The 20,046-nt window shown below is 46.8% G+C and overlaps 2 protein-coding genes across 21 annotated transcripts in view; one reads left to right on the forward strand and one right to left on the reverse strand.

Moving 5' to 3' along the window:
* PAFAH1B1 (platelet activating factor acetylhydrolase 1b regulatory subunit 1) overlaps window positions 1–4,004 on the forward strand; it is a 29,130-nt gene extending 25,126 nt beyond the window's left edge. For all 17 annotated transcript variants that reach the window (XM_015295661.4, NM_204324.2, XM_040650001.2 and 14 more), the window contains one exon: window positions 309–4,004. In XM_015295661.4, the coding sequence (XP_015151147.1) occupies window positions 309–382 (74 nt within the window). In that variant the 3' untranslated portion in view covers window positions 383–4,004. The remainder of the gene's footprint in view (window positions 1–308) is intronic.
* Window positions 4,005–4,816: 812 nt separating this feature from the next.
* CLUH (clustered mitochondria homolog) overlaps window positions 4,817–20,046 on the reverse strand; it is a 32,795-nt gene continuing 17,565 nt past the window's right edge. For all 4 annotated transcript variants that reach the window (XM_415920.8, XM_046902703.1, XM_046902702.1 and 1 more), the window contains exons 11-26: window positions 19,338–19,555; window positions 18,699–18,803; window positions 17,506–17,606; window positions 16,268–16,420; window positions 15,620–15,682; window positions 14,718–14,962; window positions 13,905–13,989; window positions 13,287–13,440; window positions 12,783–12,922; window positions 12,587–12,667; window positions 11,921–12,046; window positions 11,236–11,357; window positions 9,809–9,902; window positions 8,949–9,083; window positions 7,253–7,326; window positions 4,817–6,746 (exon numbers count right to left, since the gene is read on the reverse strand). In XM_415920.8, the coding sequence (XP_415920.5) occupies window positions 6,578–6,746; window positions 7,253–7,326; window positions 8,949–9,083; window positions 9,809–9,902; window positions 11,236–11,357; window positions 11,921–12,046; window positions 12,587–12,667; window positions 12,783–12,922; window positions 13,287–13,440; window positions 13,905–13,989; window positions 14,718–14,962; window positions 15,620–15,682; window positions 16,268–16,420; window positions 17,506–17,606; window positions 18,699–18,803; window positions 19,338–19,555 (2,065 nt within the window). In that variant the 3' untranslated portion in view covers window positions 4,817–6,577. The remainder of the gene's footprint in view (window positions 6,747–7,252; window positions 7,327–8,948; window positions 9,084–9,808; window positions 9,903–11,235; window positions 11,358–11,920; window positions 12,047–12,586; window positions 12,668–12,782; window positions 12,923–13,286; window positions 13,441–13,904; window positions 13,990–14,717; window positions 14,963–15,619; window positions 15,683–16,267; window positions 16,421–17,505; window positions 17,607–18,698; window positions 18,804–19,337; window positions 19,556–20,046) is intronic.

The raw sequence follows: 20,046 nt of genomic DNA on the forward strand, positions 1-20,046 counted from the left end.
AGCAAGGGGGAAAAAGTAAAAGCCAGGAAAAAGTGTCTAACTTGAATTCCTGGGCATTGTAGGTTGGCATTGCCAGGTTGTGATAGCTGTTAGCTCCCCCCCCCTTCCTACAAGACCTTTTATAACCAAACTGAAAATAGATTTTCATACTTTACATCAGTGAATTTGCCCTCAGAACTACAAACTTGCAGAGCTTTGAAATTTAATCTTTGAGCTGGTATTGCTTTTAGGGAAAAGGTAATGGCATTCAGTGAGAGAGAGTAAAACTGTTCCACTCATTCTTAATGTACCCTTTTCTTTCCTCGCAGATTTCCACAAGACGGCACCATATGTGGTTACTGGAAGTGTAGATCAAACAGTAAAAGTGTGGGAGTGCCGTTGATTGATTTCACATTTGACCCCCTTTCTCCTCTGGATGCACTCAGATACCATGGTTACCCATTGAGCTCTGTTTAAATAAATATTGTCCTTTCATGTAAATTATTCTGGATGTAGATTGAGCTTATTAAATGTTACACACAAAGTATTCATGCATGGTGAATCCAAATTGTATACTGTAAATTTACATACGTTGTCTAGAAGTACCATAGGTTTAAGAACATGGGCTGGCATTGGTCACATCAGACCTAAGAAGGCAGAAGTTGGATGATTGAAATAGGGCACTTAACTGAATAGTTGACAGTGTCGTTCTGTGTCGGATAATTATACCTGTTTTTCTTTCTGCTGTCTGTTGGTGCCTGAATTGGTGACCTCATTTGGGAAAGGTTTTGTAGGGCTCTTTCAGAAATGTGTATCTATGTAACATCACTTAAGTGTGCTTAATAAATCTTCTCTAAGAGTACTAGATAATAAGGCTGCAAGTCAGAATCTTCTGAACCTTATATGTAATTAATGGAAATTAATTAAACTTTGGAATATTTGTCATGAAACATTTGCCAAATCAACAGAATACACTTTGTTTTGGCCTCCTATCACGCAAGGGTTGGTATATTTATATAACTAACTGTAAACCTGAAATAAGACAACAAATCCTAGTAGCAGCTGATGTGATAAATGTATTTATTTTTTATTTGGTCATTCAGTGGTTAAACTGTGCTGTTAAACTAAGTTTAAATGTGGGGTTTTTTTTCAGTTTTTTTAATGCTAGACGAACTTCCAGGAGGAGTTGTCCATCCCACTAGAATTTAGTGATCTGATTTCCAATAGAGCTTAATCTCCCAAATGACTGCCATGGTACAACTTGCTGTTTGCTTTCAATGTTTGTTAGAGATGTGCAATTCCTATTACACGACAGTATCAAAGTACACTTCCCTTACGTTCACGTGCAAGGAGGTTGGGATATACGAAGCTGTCTTGGTTTCTTTAATGCCTCCTTGGGAACCCTTTTGAATATGAGGTTATATTCACCTTGACGAGACAATGTGGCTTAAATAAACACTTACTGTGGTTTGCGTATGAAGAAATATCTCTGGGTATAGTATTTAAATGCTTTAAAGCAAGCACTAAATACCTTGAGCATCAGATTATAATGGCAGATACAAATTGATACAGGCTTCTAAATGAAAAACAAAACACCATCGGCAAAACAGAGCCCAGCTGGGGGAATGATGCTCTCAAGTAAACAACTACAACCCAAATCCTGTCCACAAAAGCAGCCCAGTTTGGTTATTGGCGTTTGCATCATCTGGTAGATTCAGTTTTTAATTTGCATATCCCTGAAGTTACATCCTTTGGTCTGAAGTGAATGGAAGTATAAATTAATATTTTAATCAGCATTTTGTGACAAATTCCGTTATAGAGAACTAAGAATTCCAGTACTTACTGAACTAACAGTGTCTTTTAAAAATCCCCTTCAAAATTTCCATGGGGTGAAATACCGGTCTGACATTTTAACAGGTGAAGTTGTGCTTTTTTACTCATTTTGCTTAATACATGGCTTTTAAAACTGTCCCTTTTAGAAATAGAGCGGTCCGTGGCCAGCAGTGTTGGCTGGGAGGTGTGCGGGATGCGGTGTTGATTTCCTACAGTCGCCCCCCAGGAGGACCCGTTGTGTGCAGGCGGAGCTGTTTGTTGCTGTGCGGAGCCGCCCCTGGGAGCGGCGGGGAAATGGGCTTCTGAGGTGTGGGGTTTGGAGCCAGTGTAAGATTCAGGCAGTCCTCTCAAATCCAGTGGCTTATGTCATTTCCAGTGTGTGTTTCTGCATTTAGGCATGCAGAAATAAAGTATTTTTATCTTCATTAGCTGCTTGGACTGGAAAAATTTGCTGCTCTGTGCTATTCAGGAACTCCAGAGGCACAGCAGCGCATCTTAAAATTCCTCAGTGCGCTGCAATGGTAAAGTAGTCAGCTCAGCTCCCCATAGAGCCCAGAAACTTTAAGTATGAAAACCACACTTGTGTACATAATTCATAAACATGACTGAGAAATTAAAGGTACCTATTAAGTGGAAATCGTCTGCTGCATTTTTTGCTGTAGCATAGGGCTGTTTGCAGGAGGAAATAACTAACGAACGTAAGCAGCATTTAATTGCTTGTGCGAAGCGCCCTGCCAAGTACTTCTGCAGTGCAATTTGCAACCTTCTCCTTTAATGAGCAGTGAATAATCTCAGGGATGGTCCTGAACGGATCAAAAGTGAAAGCCCTGTTTAGACAAAAAACAAAAAAAACAAAACCTGAACCCACAAGGCAGGAGGTGGGGCTGTGAGGCTCTTTGCAGTGTTGCTCCGTGGTATTACACTGTGTTGAACTTTTTCACTGTTTGCAACGTTCTGTCAGCTGCCTGATGCTGTGCCTTTCCTGTGATACGCCGAGGCTATTGCTATGGATTGCAAACTGTTGGGGGTTTGAGAGGTTCACTGCTGCTTTGTCACTTTCGTACTAAAATTGGCATTGCTTAAAAACTAGCCGTGTGTAAACCATGCTCCACGCAGCCCTGACAGCCTGCTGCTTGGCTTCACAGACAGACATTCCAGTGCCACACTCATGTAATGTGCCCAGGAAGTCTTAGATGTATTCTTGAAAGTGCAACATTTATTGTGGTTCAGACGTAATCTGGAGGTGATGTTTTATCGCATCTTGCACTTTAGAAGACTTAAGAAAACCGTCCTGCTTTTGTGTGTGGTGTGACCAATGGTGCGCCCGGGCACCCAGTAAAGAGAAAGCTGGAGCTGTAGTGAGCTGTGCTGGGGGAGCTGTGGCTGCCGTCTCCCCGCGTCTCCTTCCGTCAGCACCCTGCTGCTCCCCCGTGCTCCTCCTGTCTTTACGTGAGCTGCCTGACACTAGCACTCTTAAATAGCTTTTGGCTCGTGTGAAAGCTATTTAAAAGAAAAAGAGACTGTTTGTTTTTTTTCTTTTCTGTAGACAGTGGTGGCTTGATAATCCTTTTAATGATTTGAATATAAAGAGAAAATACTAAGTTGAGTGAAGGAGAAACGCACTTAGAATGAGTTATTTGCTGTCCAACTGTACATTAAGTCCAGTGTATTTAAAAAAAAGTCAATAGAATCTTCTAGCAGAGAATACGTGCATAAAATGGTAGGGATGAAGATGTTAGGAGTGGGGAAGGTTGGGGTGGATGTCCGAGTCACACCTGGGCTCAGCTGGCCTTTCTATCTTTCCACTGTGTCACGTAAGTAGCTGCTTTTTGTCCCGCCTGGCGCTCGGGCTTCCCCAGCCTCACCCTGCAGATCAGTTGGCGACAGCCCGGAGTTGTAGGAGCTGATCCTGGCATTGACCTGAAGGCAAACGCTGAATTTTTTCCATAAGAACGATGTTAGAGGTTGCAATTGGAGAAAACAGTTCCCAGGCTGTAGGAGTTAACTAAAGGTATTGACACGATTTAAAAAACCAACAAAAAATAGTAAAGGAATGTATATAATACTGCTCTGTGTTTTACAGTAAGATTTGTTGCTCTCAGACTGTGTAAAACAAAATTTATTCATGTTTTCTGCATATTAAAAAAATCTTATTGTACCAATTGGTAAACTATTAAATGCATATAAAACTAGATGTGTTTTCGTTTCCTTGGATGCAGTGCTTAGAGCTGTCGACCCGGCGGTGCTGTTCCAGCAGCTGTTGCTGCACGCCCTGCTTTGCTCCCCGCCGCAGCTCAGGCGGTGCTGCGGGCGGTGGGCGCACAGAGCCCCGAGGCTCCGCTGCTGAACGCCACCGGCAGATGTTACTGGAGAGGTGTGCGAGCTTAGGAAGCTGCTTTCAGAGACGGGCTGGAGCGCTGCTGGCTTTAATGCTGAGCGGAGCCGGTTCCTGCTCCTCCTCGGCCGGGCGGCAGCGGTGGGGCACGGAGTGCCGGCCCTGCGCAGCTTTCCTTCGGTGTCGTTCAGAAACGCGCTGCGAGGACGGCTGAGGCGGCGGCACGGGGCGCGTGGTGCGGCCCCACTGCTGCCCTGCAGCCGTGTGCGGTTTTCCTGTCATGTGGCCCTGATTGCCTCGAGTGCTGTCTAAAAATGGATGGTAACGAAGGGCAGTGCGTTTCGTCACTGACAGAAGCGCAGGGAGGTGCTGCCCTTACTGCGGGGAGAGCCAACGCAGCGCTCCTGCAGCTCCGCTCTGTGCAAGCCGAGGGCTGCAGGGGGTGGCAGCTCCGCGGAGCAGAGATGCGGCAGCCCAGAGGGCACCGCGAGGCGGGGGGACGGGGAAGAATTCCTTCTCTCCCTTTGCCTCCCGATTGCTATGGAAGGGGTTCAGGAGGAGAAAAAAGCGATGCGCTGCAGCAGAGGGCTGCGCTGCAACCGCGTGCTGCTGCCAGCGGGCAGGCTGTTATCCGGCGTCGGGATGTTAAAGAAACTGAGAGTGTTCAGGTTCGTTTCAAAAGCTTTTAATGGACTAAAAGACACCAGTGAAAGGAGGTTCTTGTAGGAAAGATGCACTGTAGTCGTTTATTGATTGCTTTCCATGGAACTCGGATTTTTCCAATAGGAGCAAGTTCTTTTGCAGGAGCCGCCTCCTGCTGCGCCTCAGCGCTGCGCCCACCTTGCCTTGCCCCCCACAAATACCTGCCGTGCCGACGGGAACCCGAGGTACAGCGCGCAGTGACAGCACTGGTTTCTCCAGAAGGTCAGTAAAAGAAGCGATGCAAATTAGCACGGGGTACTTCAGCCATGACAGACAGAATGAGAGCCTGGACTCCTCTGTCAGCACAGTGTAGGGTGCATCAGCAACCCTCAGTTGCTCTACAGCTCGATCTGTTGGGGAAAAAAGGACATTCCACTCCCATGGCCCGCAGAGGTGAACTCTGAGCTGCTGCGGGACCGGCGTTACCGGGAGCCTGCATCGAGAATGGCGATGGGATGCGCGTGTGGTGGGAGAGGGGGAAATACAGACATACCCATTTAAAGGCCTCCGCCATCTCAGTAACATCCATTGCCAGCAATGGAAGCTCCCCTGGGAACAATCTCAAACCCAGTGTGCAAAGACATTCGTTATGAAGATATTGGCCACAGGTTTCAGTGCCGGGAGAGACTGCTCCCCCCGCAAGGCCCAGCAATTTCAAGTTGTGACACTCATGATTCCAATTCAGTTACGTTTGGCAGCGGGGATAACAGCCGTGAGCTCTGAGTTAGGGTTATTTCAGATAAGATCAAGTCTCCATTTCTGACTTTTCCTCCCCTCTTCTCCCCTCTGTTAATAGGGCCCCTGTTAGCTCCTCACTCAGACCTCGGCTGCTGCCATTACGTCTCTCCCAGGCACTGGGGTTTCCACTGGAATGGAAGTTTGTGCGCTTTAAACATCAAGATCAAGCCCTCACTCTTTGGGTACAGTATCCTGTTACTCAGCTGCAAGCAGAGCAGAGGTGGAACTGTGAGTATCATATATATATATATATATTTATATATATTTATATATTTATTTATCTCTCTCTTGACAATTAGAACATGAATGTTACAAAAAAAAACCCTGACCTGCCAAACTGCCAACCAAAAGTAGAAAAAATGGTTAAAGGAATTCAATGGCTATATATCCTGATGTAGAAAATGCTGTACATTCCCCACTTAGTCACATTACAGGCTTTAGTCATCTCAACAGTACAAATATGGCTGCTTCGTTTTCCTTAGCACAGATTGGGACAAGGACTGGGGGGAAATGAATCTCTTGGCTTGGAATCCACATTTTACAAGAATGCTGAGCATGGTTAGGGGCTTTTCTGTACTGGTTTTAGCAAAGCAGTGTCCTTAGTCAACATAAAAATGACCTGAGAAATGTTATATACCTCAAGACAGTTCATTTGGAATTCATATGTACAGAGTAGAAATAACTGATGATATGTGCACACACACACGTACACACACACAGCACAACAGCCTCTGGCTGTGCTCACCAAGGATGGGTCTTTCGTACGCTGCTGCATCCTGGCCCCCTGCCCCCTTCGCGTGGCAGATACAAGCTCGGTCAGACAGATTACATTTCTCAGATTAGTTCTTTGCATTGTGTATTAATTGTACCAGTGCAATAACATTGTCAAAAAAAAAAAAAAAAAAAAAAAGAGGAGCTGCTCCAGGGGAGTCCAAGACCCTGGTTCAGATTCAGAAAAGGGTGGTTTAACTTTTTTAAGCGAGGTACACATTAAGCAGGGCTCTGCGTTAAGGGGATGGCAGCAGAAGGCATGCTTGGCTCAGCTTCTTTCTCCTCCCCGGCTCTGTCCTCTGGTTCCAGCTGTTCACCACTTTTTATGCTTTCTTGGAGCTGCTGGCGTCTCTGCACCTCTGCCTTAAGGTTCTCCAAGTCTTTTTGGCTGAGTGGGAAAACCAGGAATGGTAACTAATGTTAGACCAGCCTTAGGAATGGAGTGAAGCACAGGGACAAAGGCAGCCACTGCTGTCTGCTACAGTTAGCAGTGCCACTCACTTCATTTCTTATGGGCAGTGACCTCCTGCTCTCCAAATGGAGCTGAACAGAACCCCTTCACTGCCAGAGAGACGGGCTGAGAACAGCTCCAATGGGCAGCACCAGCTCTGTGAGCAACCACGGGCAGAGCTGCACACCACGGTCTTGGCCACTGATGGGCGCATCAGTTCTCAAGGAAGTCTGCCCAATTTCCTTAAGATGCACGGAGCAGATTTGGATTTTAGGTTTGATGACAGCAGATAACTTCAAGGGACCGCATCACCTTGAAGCAAAAGCTACCTAACCTCTGGAAACTACATCTTGGGTCAGAATCTTGGGTTTATGCTATCCCAGGAACAAAGACTGCACACAAAGAACGCCTGACTTGTAAAGCCATGAGTTGGGACACTCTACCTTAGCGGAATGAAGAGAATTCCATTGATAATGTTGAGCTGCTCCAGGACACTGGTCATATTGGGAGCTGTGAACTACAGCACGAGACAGAAAAAAAAGGTTAGAAGTCAAATTTCAGACAGAACAGCCCAGAGCTCCTGAGCATATCTTGACCAAGCAACAACCTTCCTTCCCCCTCTAGAAGAGGCGGTACGTAAAGGCAACTCGCATGGCAGCCTCATAGTTGTGAAGTGGCACAGCACTTATTTTTGTACCTCTTAACAGCCCCAGGTTAAAAAGAGGCAAGTATAGATCTCCATTGCTCAGGGTAACAACTTCTACGAGTTCAGAGCCCCTTGCTCTCTTACAACAAGTAGCATTAGGGCTTTATTTACTCGCACACTAACAGAGGAACAAGCTCACAGTGCGGGCAGTCAGTCCATCACAAGGACAGTCTCAGATACATTGGTTTCATAACAGTGCCTCTCGTGTCTCTCTGCACATACATTATCCTCGCTCCAGGCAAAGAATAATTCCCTTACCGTGGTTTTGGGACAAAAGTCAGTGCAGCACTTACGTGGTTACAGAGCACCTGTGCCTATGTACACAACCACAAATAGCCCTGGGATACAGCTATAATTAAATACTCTGATGAGGGTAGAAATGAATTTGCAGGATAGATGGTCTCTCAGTAGCACCGCTACTTCTCGGGCTGTCGTGCTGCATCAACTGTGAAATCAAACAACTTCTCTTCCCTGCTTTTTCCCCCCTCCAAGCATCATAACAAGGGTAAACTCTCAATTCCTGTTTAAAAGGTTTGAGCCTCCCACCCAAATACTGTCTCTTAGATGTGACTGCTCACCCAATTCAAGGTACTTAAGCTCAAATCATTCTGCCATAAACTCCTCACTTCTCTACCCAGTTCCATGCAGTGAGAAGAAAACCCAACCACCCCCACAGGGAGTTATCCTGCTTTGCCTTTCTACTGGGAACCACTCTGCAGCAGGAAGCCCCGCTCTCAGCCCAGCAGTGCTCCGGCAGCCACTCGTACAGCACAGCAGGGAGAGCACCCACCCCAAAAGTCACTGCACGCTCCCCTAGGAAACACCACAGATAGGCTGGTGGGACCTGCCAGGTGCACGTGCAGGTAAGAGCAGTCAGTTCCTGCTGCGTGGAAGTCAAGACAAGGCAAGGCAGCCCCCCCAGCTGTGTTCTGCTGCCCAGCCTCCCCTCACCACAGTGTCCTTGGAAGGAGAACAATGCACTTGGGGAAAGATGACAGCCTTTTTCTTTCCCCCCCTCAAATAGGATGAGGAAACCGAAGTGCTTTTTAATTGAGCAACCTGCCTCCAGCCTGTGAGTCAGAGCAGCGGCACGTTTGGGTGTAGGTGCTCCAGGCTCCCACGCTACAGCACCCAGCGTGGGCTGTCAGGTTCCCCTGGGTGCCCCTTGCAAAGCAGTCAGCTCTGCTCACTTGTTGAGCTGTACATAGAAAAAGAGTAGGCAAATACTTAGTCCACAATGACAGCACTTCACTGTGTCTGACCCTCTGCCTTTGCAGGGACCTCCTACTCTAAGTGTCTGAATTGGTACAGCTGTTCCTGCTCTGCATAGGCAGAAGTCTGCATTCTTATGCTCACATGTCCTTCAGTAACACCAGAATACCAATATGCCTCCACGGCAAGTACTCTCAATTGCTCTCATCGCATAAGGTTACCTTGAGTGGCACGATGTTAGCATTGGAGCCATTCTTGTAGATCTCATTCATTGTGCGTTGAAGAGCGACAGCTTGCTGAGTCAGGTATTTCAAGTACTCAGAGCTCTCTTTGGTCTTTTCATGGTGTTCTCCAAGCTAGTCAGAAAAGGAAAAAAGAAAAAAAAAGATTGCATTACAAATCAGAACAGGATTCAAACTCGGATGCACTCCTCCTGTCTTTGCCAGCTCAGCATCCTTACAGAAAGCTATCAGAACTACATGCATTTAAAAACAAAACTAAAAATCATTTGTGTAGGAACCTTGTTGTCAAAAGCACACCTTTCCATCAAGTAGAAGCATGTCTGCAGGGCGAGAGGCATTCCCTCCACCAGGCTGTGCTTTCAGCACCAGTACTGAATCACAGCGTGCAGCTGCAGACGTGTTCAGACAGACCCAGGCTGATGCAGAAGTTTCACTGTGCATCAGCAAAGGCTCCAAGCAGGAGAGGGAACTGCCCACCGAACAGCTCAACGACCAAACTAGTTTGGGGCTGGCATTAAAAGACGGGTGATGCACAGTGGGAAGAATCGACCAGCTCTTGCCATGCCCTGCCAGAACATGGGGCTCAGCCACTACCTGCAGTTCTGTCCAATGACGGGTACAGCAAGAACAAACTTGCAGCAGTCGGTTCCCAGCATCAGCACCAGCAAGCTATTGCACAGGACAGCAATTCTGCCCCGTCCTTCAAAAGAAGGCTCCTTGGCAACAGCCAAAGCTGTTTATGAGAAGGGCCTCCCTGAGTTCAGGTTGTGGCATTGGTTTGCAGTCAATCCTTGCTTCTGGCAGGAAAACAGCACACGAGCAGCACGCTGGCTCCTCACCTGGTTTTTGTAGATTGTGTAGCCTTCCTTCTCGTGCTGCAGTGCTGACCGGAATTCTGCTTTGCTCTCATACACTCGAGCTACCAAGTGGTGGCTGAGGGAAGGAAAAAGGTTTAGAGGTATCTCAGTGACGAAGAAGCATTTCTGTGCTACACAGAGCATGACCAGCAACACAAAGGTTAGGCTGGAAGTCTTAACAGCAGTGTCAAAGGTGGCAAATACAGGACTACATACAGCACTCTGGTGTTTGCTTCTCCCCACCCCAGCTGCAGATTAACATACTGCACTGATGTAGGCTGGACCGCTGAAATGCTGAGAAGGAACCTGACAAAGAAGACACTGAGCTTAGGATTTCTTCCTGCTGCGCCCAGGAAAGCTGAAGGTCACTGTGGTGCATTGAATATAGGCAAGGATGTGTTGGGCCAGAGTTGTTAAGTGGAAAAAGAAGGAGCAGTTATAAGCCCTTCCTCTCTAAAAAGAGATCCTTTTGTTTCTTGAGAGCAAATGTGTGAATAACTTGGTCAGTCAAACCAAAAACCAAAGTTTTCCAGCAGAGAAACAACCAGCAAACACTGGCAAAGCTGGGATCCAAGTTGCCTGTTTTGTTTTTTGTTTTTTTTCCAGTTGGGAGGGTTAACTTGGCTTGGACTTTGCCTCCTTAATGTTTACAGAACGAAGAAGACTTCTATTTTTGGCAGTGATACTCCCTGGGAAGTGATGGATCTCAATGAGCATCTCAGTGCTACCACGAGAAGGAAGGATTCTTTCCGCAGAATACACATCCATCAACTGCTAGAAAACAGATCAGACTCTTGTGGGCGCTTAATAAGATTTATTTTCACTCTGATGAAGAACAGATGGGATGCAAGGTGTTGGTAGTAATGAGGAATGGACCACTATTTGGTTGTTTGTGAGCCAGGTCTGTATTCAAGGACAGAGCATACTGTCTTGAAAACAGAAAGCTGCTCAGTATTTTAGTGAAATAAAAGGCTTTAATGGTGAAGGACAGAAGCAAATGATGTTTCCTCAAAGGTAGCTCCCTGAGGGCCAAAGCAATTACATACAAGTGTTTATATATCATGCTCATCTCCCAGTATAATTATATGAGCATTGCTCTCCAACACTCCCTTGCCAAATGCCTGAGAATCTGGGAGGGTCAGGGTCATCCTGACATATTTTTGAGTCATTAAGCAGATCCCCCAATTAACCTTAAGAACAAGGGATCTCTGTCCGAGACACACCTGGATGCTGCAGCACGGCCATGACTGCAAGAGCTCCCAAGGGGGCTGGCAGCTGGCACCAGACAGAGCCTCTGGTTTAACAGCACACAGATGGACACATGCAAGTCAGAGCCCTCCCACGCGATGTACACTGTGTGCACTCACACACAGGATGGGGACTCAGCCCAGTGCTCCACCCTGCCTCACCTGAGTGCAACTTTCAAAGACTTGGAGCCGTGATACTTGGAGCTGATGGCCAGCGCATTCTCCAGGAACCGGAGGGACAGGTCATACTCCATAACCCCGTGGAGCACCAAGCCGATGTTGTTCTGCACAGATCCACCACACAGACGTAGTCAAGTAGGCATTCAGAAACACCAATTCCAACTACAGATTTACTACTTCCCAGTTCCCGTCACGGTGCTTTGCTGCTTGAAAAGGCTCTTACAGCCAGAAGTCCTCAGCGGATCTCTCTCTAGCACATAACATACGACATTTTCTTCCTTGGGAGCTCAGCCCGAACAAGTCAGACAGAAGGGAAATAAAGAATCTCCTTCCTTAGACCATTCAAAAGCTGCCTGGACATGGTCCTGGGCAACCTGCTTGAGCAGGGGAGAGGTTAGACCAGATGGACCCCAGAGACCCCTTCGAACCTCAACCACTCTGATTCCATGAACCCCCTCCATTTTGTGTAAGGTAAACAAGGCCGACCTTCCCAGCCAAACAATCACACTCCTTTCCCCTTCCTCTGATGGTACCAATGGGCAGTAACCCAGGGATAAAAAAAAAAAAGCAGTGTCTCAACACACAGTTTAAACAGCCAGCAATATGCGTGGTTTTAAGTCCAAGAAGTCTTTTAGAGATGGGATTCTCAAAGACATTGATTACTTACATCCAAGAGTGCCATTTCTGGGTGATCCTCCCCAAATACCAATAGCATGAGGTAGCGTGCACGGTACAGTAAGTTTAATGCTGTAGAGAGTTGGCTGTTTGCAAAGCAGTACAAAGCAAGGTGCATCTATAATAGAAGACAAAATCCAGCATTAATGTTTTAACACTTTGTAAATCAAAGTGATCTCTCCTTTCTGCTCCTTTCCCCAGCTGGGCACACCACTGCAGGACCCACACAAAATACAGCACAGAGGAAGAACTGTTGAAATGTTTCACTTCAGTATCTCTTATGAACCTCAGGACGTGTTTCAAAATTGACCTATACTTATAAGATGCTGTGATTGTGTTCTTTGGGAGGGTCCTTGCTATATCTTGGTTTTGGCATAAGCCCAAGGTAAAAGGCAGAAGAATTAATGAATGTATGTACATGCTCAGCAGACAAAATCCCTAAAGTCTCAGTGGGGACAGATGCTGATCACGTGCAGTGCTTATAGTGCAAACACTTTCATATAGCGCTTACAGAATCGTAAGCATGAAGCTTGTGATGAAAATGGAGGATTCTGGGAAGAGAACTGCAACTGTTTTCCAGATTCAGGTGTGAATTAAGGCTCTCAGACTCCAAGTGCACATGCGGAGTGCTGCTTCTCTCCCCATACCCTATACTTACGTATTCTTGAATCGTGTTGGGATGTTCGATACCCAGGACCCTCTCACTCATTAGCACCGCTTTCTGCTGATTACTTAAGGCCTAAACAGAACAGAAGGCCCAGAGCAAGTCACACAGATGTCGTGCACTTGAGCAAGTAAGCACAGGACACAAATGAGAGGACAAATGGTGGACCCTGCCTGAGCCCTCTGCTTACCTCTGAATAATCTCCCATAATATAATTGAGACGAGCTAGCAGCCTCAGGCAGGCACAGATTTCTACATGCATAGCACCATACACATTGTTGAACAAGTTTAAGGCTTCATTGATGAGCTCACAGCCCTCCTTCAAGAAACCTGAAAAAAATACAAATATTCATGTTCCCATATTAAATAACCCTTAATAGAACGGGAGAAGTGATGCACATGAAGCAAGATCTATATGACTGGCAAAAACAGTGGTGGGATGTGCAGATTCAGGTCACTGCCCTGAGCAAGGACTAAAACTAGGAGAAAAACCGCTGTCCTGCATCCGTCCTTGCTCACAGCTGGTGACTCCATGGCAGATGTGTGTTTCAGGTGGCCTCCGAGACCGCAACTCTTAAGAGACCAGGATCCTCAACTACCAGAAGGCAGGTGGAGGCTGTGCCATGCCACACACACCCTGCTCTTCCTTCCATCAGCAGCAGCCTCAAGAGGCAGAGGCAGGCTGGAACTGTACCTTGCTGAACCTTCGCTTGCCCGCTCTGGAAGAAGTGGAAAGCATCGGAGGCTTTAGGGTTTACATGCTTCACTACGGGGAAGATGTTGAGAATGTCTTCCTCTGTGAAGGTGGGCTTGTGCCTGTTGTCAAAGTTGTATTCCTTCAGCAGTATCTGGAGGAACCAAAAAAAAAGACAGAAGGTCACAGTCACCACTTTCAGAGGTACTTGGCAAGGAGAGAGGAAAAGGAGCCTGGAATTCTGCACATAGAATCAGTCACAGCCAACTGCTCACGTAGCACTACTTGGGGACAGCATTTTGAAGGGTCCGTGAAGGTGTGCACCACCACAAGTGTGTGCTGGGAGCTCCGCATGCAAAGGCACAGTTGTGCTGGCACCAGATGGTTTGGTCTGTTAGAGCAAGTGACGGGAATTCAGACTGGGCAGGAGATGCACAACCAATTAACCCTAATGGGAACTGGATTTGAAGTCTCCCTTGTGGGATTAGACAGCATTAATGCCTCACAGACCTCTCAGGGCTTGCACCATGTGCCTGCAAGGCTGACCCTGCTAAGCAGTGTGCACTGCACACTTCTCAGTACCAAAGATCATGGGAGGAGGGAAGATATTGATCTTACTTGGACTCCAGTTTTGAGGGAGATTTCACGAAGAAGGGTGATTTTCTGTAGGTTATACATTTCGGCTGCTTGGTCAGCATTCTCACTGCAAAAAGCACACACAGACTTGAGCTCCCAGGGAAGTTTCCGCTCAAGAACATCCCTACCATGCATGGCTCCCTCTACAGCTAAGTGCTGAATGAAACCAGCAACAATACCTTGGGTGCTATTGGTGCTTACAGAGCTGCACAGCAGTACTGAAATTTGGTGTGCTCTTCACAGCTCCCTGCAGGGTCTGAGTAAGTCTGGGTACCTTCAGCTCCTGGCACGCAGTAAGCTATCCCTGACATGGAAGGAGCAATCACTGGCTTCGGCAGCTCATCATCATTTCTCTTGGGGCCCTGTTTGCTCCCACTTTCAGTTCAACATTCAATGTCTGCACATTCCAGCAGCATCCCTGGCCATCTCTGTTTCAGATGCAGGAGAAGCTGCCCTTGTTTTAGGAATACAAGCTGCCTTCGGCCTAAATCATCTTTCTTATAGACAAGAGTCTTTTGCCTACATTCTTCACATCCTGCTCATCTCCACAGCACTAAGCAGTGCTTTCCCCTTCTCCCCTTTGCCTCACAGGCTTCATCTCAGTGCAGATTGCAGCTACTTCCCTCTGCTGCTCTTTGCCTGATTTCTTTCCATTATATGCCCACAAGATTTCCTCAAGAATACAAATCTATATGCAAGCAGAAATCAAAAAAGGAAGGTCATACTAGGTAACAATAAGAGCTACAGACATCTGTAAGAGTTCAGGCACAAGTAAGGGTAATTTTGTTTGCTTACCATTCAAGACTAAAATCAAAGTAGCTCTTTGCTTCTGAACAAATATTCTTCCACAGCTCCTGAGGGGTCATGCTGGCCCAAGCCGTGTTATCAGCATTTCCAAGGTTCCTGTTTTTCCTTTTCTTATTTTTTTTCTTGGAGACCAGCTCATCAGCTGGAAGATGGGCAATGGGGTTTGGAAAGGAGCTTAGAAAGCAATTGAGGAAGTGGCTGATGGCTGCTGATAAACCCGACAGCTCCACACCCTGCAGTGAGACATAGAAGTTAGTTGTGGAACACATCTGCCATCACACAGCATTACTCTGACCCAACACTTGCACAAACCCAGTCCTCCAAGGAACAGGGATATCTCCCAGGTGAAGGAGAGAAGAAAGGAAGAGGCAAAAATTTGCAACGAGCACAGACTGAATTATGGAGATAAAAAATAAATGTACAACATACATGCAAAGATACAGTTCTACTTCGGGTTGCCACTTGGGACAGAGAAACTAGAGACTGTAAAGCAGATGTGACACTGGAATAAAACCAGCTGCATTGCCATGCTACATATGTACAGGTTCATTCAATTCAGAAAAGCTCCTTATGAGGGCAAAAGCAACAAAAGAAAAGGCATTACAAGGAAGACCAGCTGTGATTTGTAAAAGCCTTCAGCGTAAGGAGTGAGGATCTGGGAAAAAGAAGCATGAACATTTCTTCTCTGGGAAAACCAATCTTCAAGTGGGGACTTGTTTTCCCTTGCACACAGGCCTACACCTATTTTAGCTCTAATGAGACTGTACTCCCTGTTGCTAGGCAACACCCATGAACACTCTAATGAGAGAGGAAACTAAACAGCACTCTATTTGCAAAAAGAAATCATTAGAGAGAACACAGGAGGCGAGAGGTTAGGCTGCAGGTCATACCTGGAGGTACGTCTTGAAGATGTGTTTCGCTGATCGAGTGATCAGTTCACTGATGCCAATTTTCTACCCCAAGGAATAAAAAGTGAAGACTAAGAGTCAGTCAATGACAACAATGAAAAACACACCTTCCTTTTGAAGTGGGCTTTTACCAAGATGCACAGAAGGCACCTAATTCTGCCCTTACCCTACAACACAGAACTATTCTGCATTTGACAACACTCTTGGGGATGGGGAAAGGCCCCCAGATCACCACGAGCCCCCCCGTACTGCAGAGCTCACCCTGCAGCCCCATGCAGTCATGCTCACACCACCACCTCCCAGTCAGACCCAAAGCCTTGCCGGGTATTAGAGGCTTAAAAATGAATGGCTTAAAATCCAACTGCGTGCTGCCTGCTGATACACCTGGGAATCCCTCAACAACTTTTCTTTCCCAAAGGATACTCAAACAGCCTAACCTAGTGAGAGCCATTAAGGAATGGGGAGCAAAACTCCCCCATCAACCACCTACAGGTCCTTCTCCTTCCTTCTCTGTTTTTGAAGCTGGTTCTTTTTCACAGAGAAAGCAATTAGCCAAGTTGGAATCTGTACAGGGCATGTTAGGCCAGAGGCAGCTGGAGCTGACAGTCTGAAGTTAAGGCTGATGCTTACAAAGATATGATCCAGCTGAGCATGGCCGGGGGTCTTGGTGATGAAGTGGATCACTTTGCCTAGGTATCGCATGTTGATGCCCCTCTGGTGCATGGCCTCTGCTAAGGTGGCCCCATCCATGGGGAGCACTGTGTGATCCAGGCAGTCCTTGACCTGCAGGGTACGTGCAAACGTTGGTTACGGAGGACAGACATGAAGGAGGACAGCCCGGGGTTCCCCCGCACAGGTACAGGACAGGGCAGGGACAGCCTTCAGCCCATGGGAGAGCTGCTGTTTGTGTACAGCCTCATTGGTCTTTTCACTGGAAGTGTTTTTAATCGGTGACTGTAAGGCACTTTGTTGATAATGGGAAATGGCACTTGCATTTCAGGTTGTGTTGCAGTGCTGATAAAGAGTCATTTAATCCACATCACGGAGTAACACAGTTACATTCCAACACACAGAGCTGGGAGGACAGTGCCTGTGCAGCATGTCACGTTACCTACTAGTGTATCACAACCCTTGCAAAACAACAGTCACCATCATGTCCTTTTCTGATTCACTTCCCCTTCTTTTTTATTTTCAAACTGAATAGCTAACCTTAAAGGCTTGACTAAGGAACCAGAGAATTTATAGGGAGGTACAGTTCAAAAGAAGTTTTCTAGCAATGAAAATACCCTCCTAAGTACAATCAACAGCCCCCAAGTCCTCTCAGAGTGGAGATCACCAGTCCCAGCCTTCCAGTTACATTGCCAGCTGCAACACAGCAGTCACTTTAGAGAGAACAGCTGGTATTTCTTATCGGGCCAGGCACGTGGGTAAGCACCCAAAATGCTTAAGACCTGCAGAAGGAGTTTTTAGATACGAGCAAGAATAACTTCCCAGTGCACTCCAAGTTATTAGCCACCAACTGAGTCACAATCAAGGTCAGATAACACAAAAGCAGTGTGTGATGCCCAGGATTAGGGAGGATGACTTCTGTGGTCTTTACTGTCTCAAACTCTCAGCGATAACGTTGATCACTAGTGCCAAGAATTCTTGTTGGGGTGAATGGGAAAACTGTTCTCTTGTGCTTGCACTACAGAGGCTGGCACTGTTTACCACACTGCACCCCCGGTGCCAGAACTTGGCTGCCAGCAGCAGAGTGCAGCGTCTGCCTGGGAGGTGAAATTGGTGTACCACTATTGCAGTGCTTGCTCAGAGTGGCCAAGCTTGAAGTAACCTTCCCAAGAGATTACTGCTGGCCCTTAGCTGCTTACCAAACCTGGGATCTGGCACGAGAGCAAGAACGCAGCAGCATCCTTCAGTAACTGCTTCTGATCCTGCACCTCTTCTCTGCTAGACTCAGGAAAACGAACACCTAGCAGGGCAAGAGGAAAACATCAAACATGAACTCAAAAGGAAAACTAACTCACATACAGGAAACATGCAGTAACAGCAGGTAAAAAGCTGAAGTGGATTTGCCTCCCTCAAATTAAAAATGCTTCTTCAAAACGCATCTAATCTGCAATGTTTTGATGGGAAGAGCATTACCTCCCTTCTCTCGGATACTGGTTGTGCTGCTCCGTGCCCATTCGTTCCCTTTTAATGTAGCTTCTAAAGGCTCAAATCCCATTCTACCTATTGGCACGCGCTGTGCATGCTGCCAGTGCAAAAGAGACCAGGCTAGGCTGGAGCAGCACGTACAGATGGGCCAACAAACACTTCAAGTGCTGGAAGCTCAGAGCCTTTGCTTTGGTACATGAAAATTAAAACAAAGTTAAGTTCAAGCTGCGAAGTCAGTGCCAGTAGTTTCTACCAGACTTCAAAACACATGCTCCTTCTGACACATTTATTCCAAACTAAACTCAACTACCTGGCCGTTCCCCTGCAATCTGCATGCACACAGCCTCTGCATTTGCCCTGCTTAACACTTTGGGAGCTTTACTGTATTTCCAAACAAAGTGTGCGGATTCCAGCCACTGAAAGCTACATCGGATGGCTGCAATCAGTGCATGTATTTGAAATGGCACCATGACCTACTGACCGTAATGTTACTAAAATATACCCTGCCCTTCACTGACAATCCAACATCATTCATTCCACTACAACTGTGGGGTTTTTTGTGTGTGAACAAAACAAAATAGGATCAAATGTAACCTGTCCCCCCACATCCACCTCTTTGCACATGGTCCAGCAGCTGGGATGCTGGAGAGTCTCGAGATTCTTGGCAGCACTCTGAAAACCTCCCCCGAGTGCAGCGATGGGAGACAGCTCATTGCCTGCATTTGGTAGTTCAAGCATTGCAATCAATTTTAGCTCTTTCTCTTTTCTGTGTCTTTGAGCTGCATGGGGAACTCTGCTCCAAAAGCCAGTGGTATCAGTTAAGGCTTCGGAACATAATTTTATCTGTAGCTGGCTGCATACAGCAATCCTCTGAGAAAGGATCAGAACGAGCTCTTTATGCACATACCTGGTGAGAAAATATCTGGGTTAAACCGAATGTCAAATGATGTGTCACTAATGGAGCCTACGGCCTTGCAAGCATTTCGAATCACTTCTCTGCTTTTGGGATCGACTGGAGAAGGAAGAAAAAGAGAACAAATGAATGTGGATTTCAGAAAACGACAACCTGGCCATTAAAGAGAAAAGTTTTGTTATTAAAAGCAGTAATGATGGCACATTTTGCAGAAATCCATTATAAATACCATCAATTATAAGATATATGGAAAGGAGAATAGCTGCAAGAATGCAAAATCACATCCTTTGGGATTTCTGAAGGTGTTTGAGCACTGCACACTTCCCAGCCCTGGCTGCTGGCCCTGCAGAGCAGCTTGCTGGTGAGGCTCTCATTCCTGCATCAGAGCTGGTAGGCTTGTGCTTCAGAGACACTACCAACCTACCCCCAGACAGCCAGGGTGATTAATGTACTGGTGTGTGAATGGCTTTATGCAAAGAGCTAAAACATTATCAATAGCAGAAGCCAGTGCTTGTCCTGTTTAACAACAAATAATCACCCTAAGCGCCTCTGGTTTGGCATAGCTCCCAGCAGAGGCACAGCCACCAGCAGGGCAGCAGGCCTGGGCTGCTTCTGATGCAGAGGATTATCTACCTGTTCCATCATCAGATGCAATGGTCTCAGCCAGCTCTTTAACCTGATCAAGTCCAGTCACGCTGTCATCTGTTTTACCATCATCTGACTCAGACTTCTCGCTTTCTGCTGTACCATTCTCCGGAGAGGTGCCATTTTCCAGTGCAGCTGAGCTCTCCTGTTTGTTGGCTTTCTGTTGCATCAGCTGCAGTGCAGCCAGCTTCATGAATAAGAGATACCTACAGCGAAGTAAGAGAGGAATTCAGTACAGCAGGAGAATCCAAGAGGATCACCATTCTGCTATGAGGGGAAAAGCTCAGAGCTGGGGTAACAGACCGTCCAGTTTCCCTCTGCAAAGGCACCACTGACACCCTCTATCAGTGAGCTTTCTGAAATCAGAGAGTGCATTATTCTAATATCTGCCATTAGCATGTCGGAAGAGACAAAGAAGTGGGGTTTCATTATACATCACAATGGGAAACTCATCTCCTTGCAGTAGTTACAAGTATCTTTCCACACGCAGCACCAGCAGACGGCTCAGGAAGACTCTTACTGCCAAACGCACAGAACTGACAAACAGAATCCAGCAGCAATTTTACTACGAAACCTGAGCACAGGGAGCTTTGCAAACTGTGCAGCGGCAGCCTCCAGCCATGGTCCTGCAGGCTGCTGGTCTGGAACCTCTCCCAGGCAGAAGTGAAGGTGCCTGTGGGCACAGGGCAGGACGGGG

The sequence above is a fragment of the Gallus gallus genome, chromosome 19 (genome assembly GCF_016699485.2).
Source record: "Gallus gallus isolate bGalGal1 chromosome 19, bGalGal1.mat.broiler.GRCg7b, whole genome shotgun sequence".
NCBI lineage: Eukaryota > Metazoa > Chordata > Aves > Galliformes > Phasianidae > Gallus > Gallus gallus.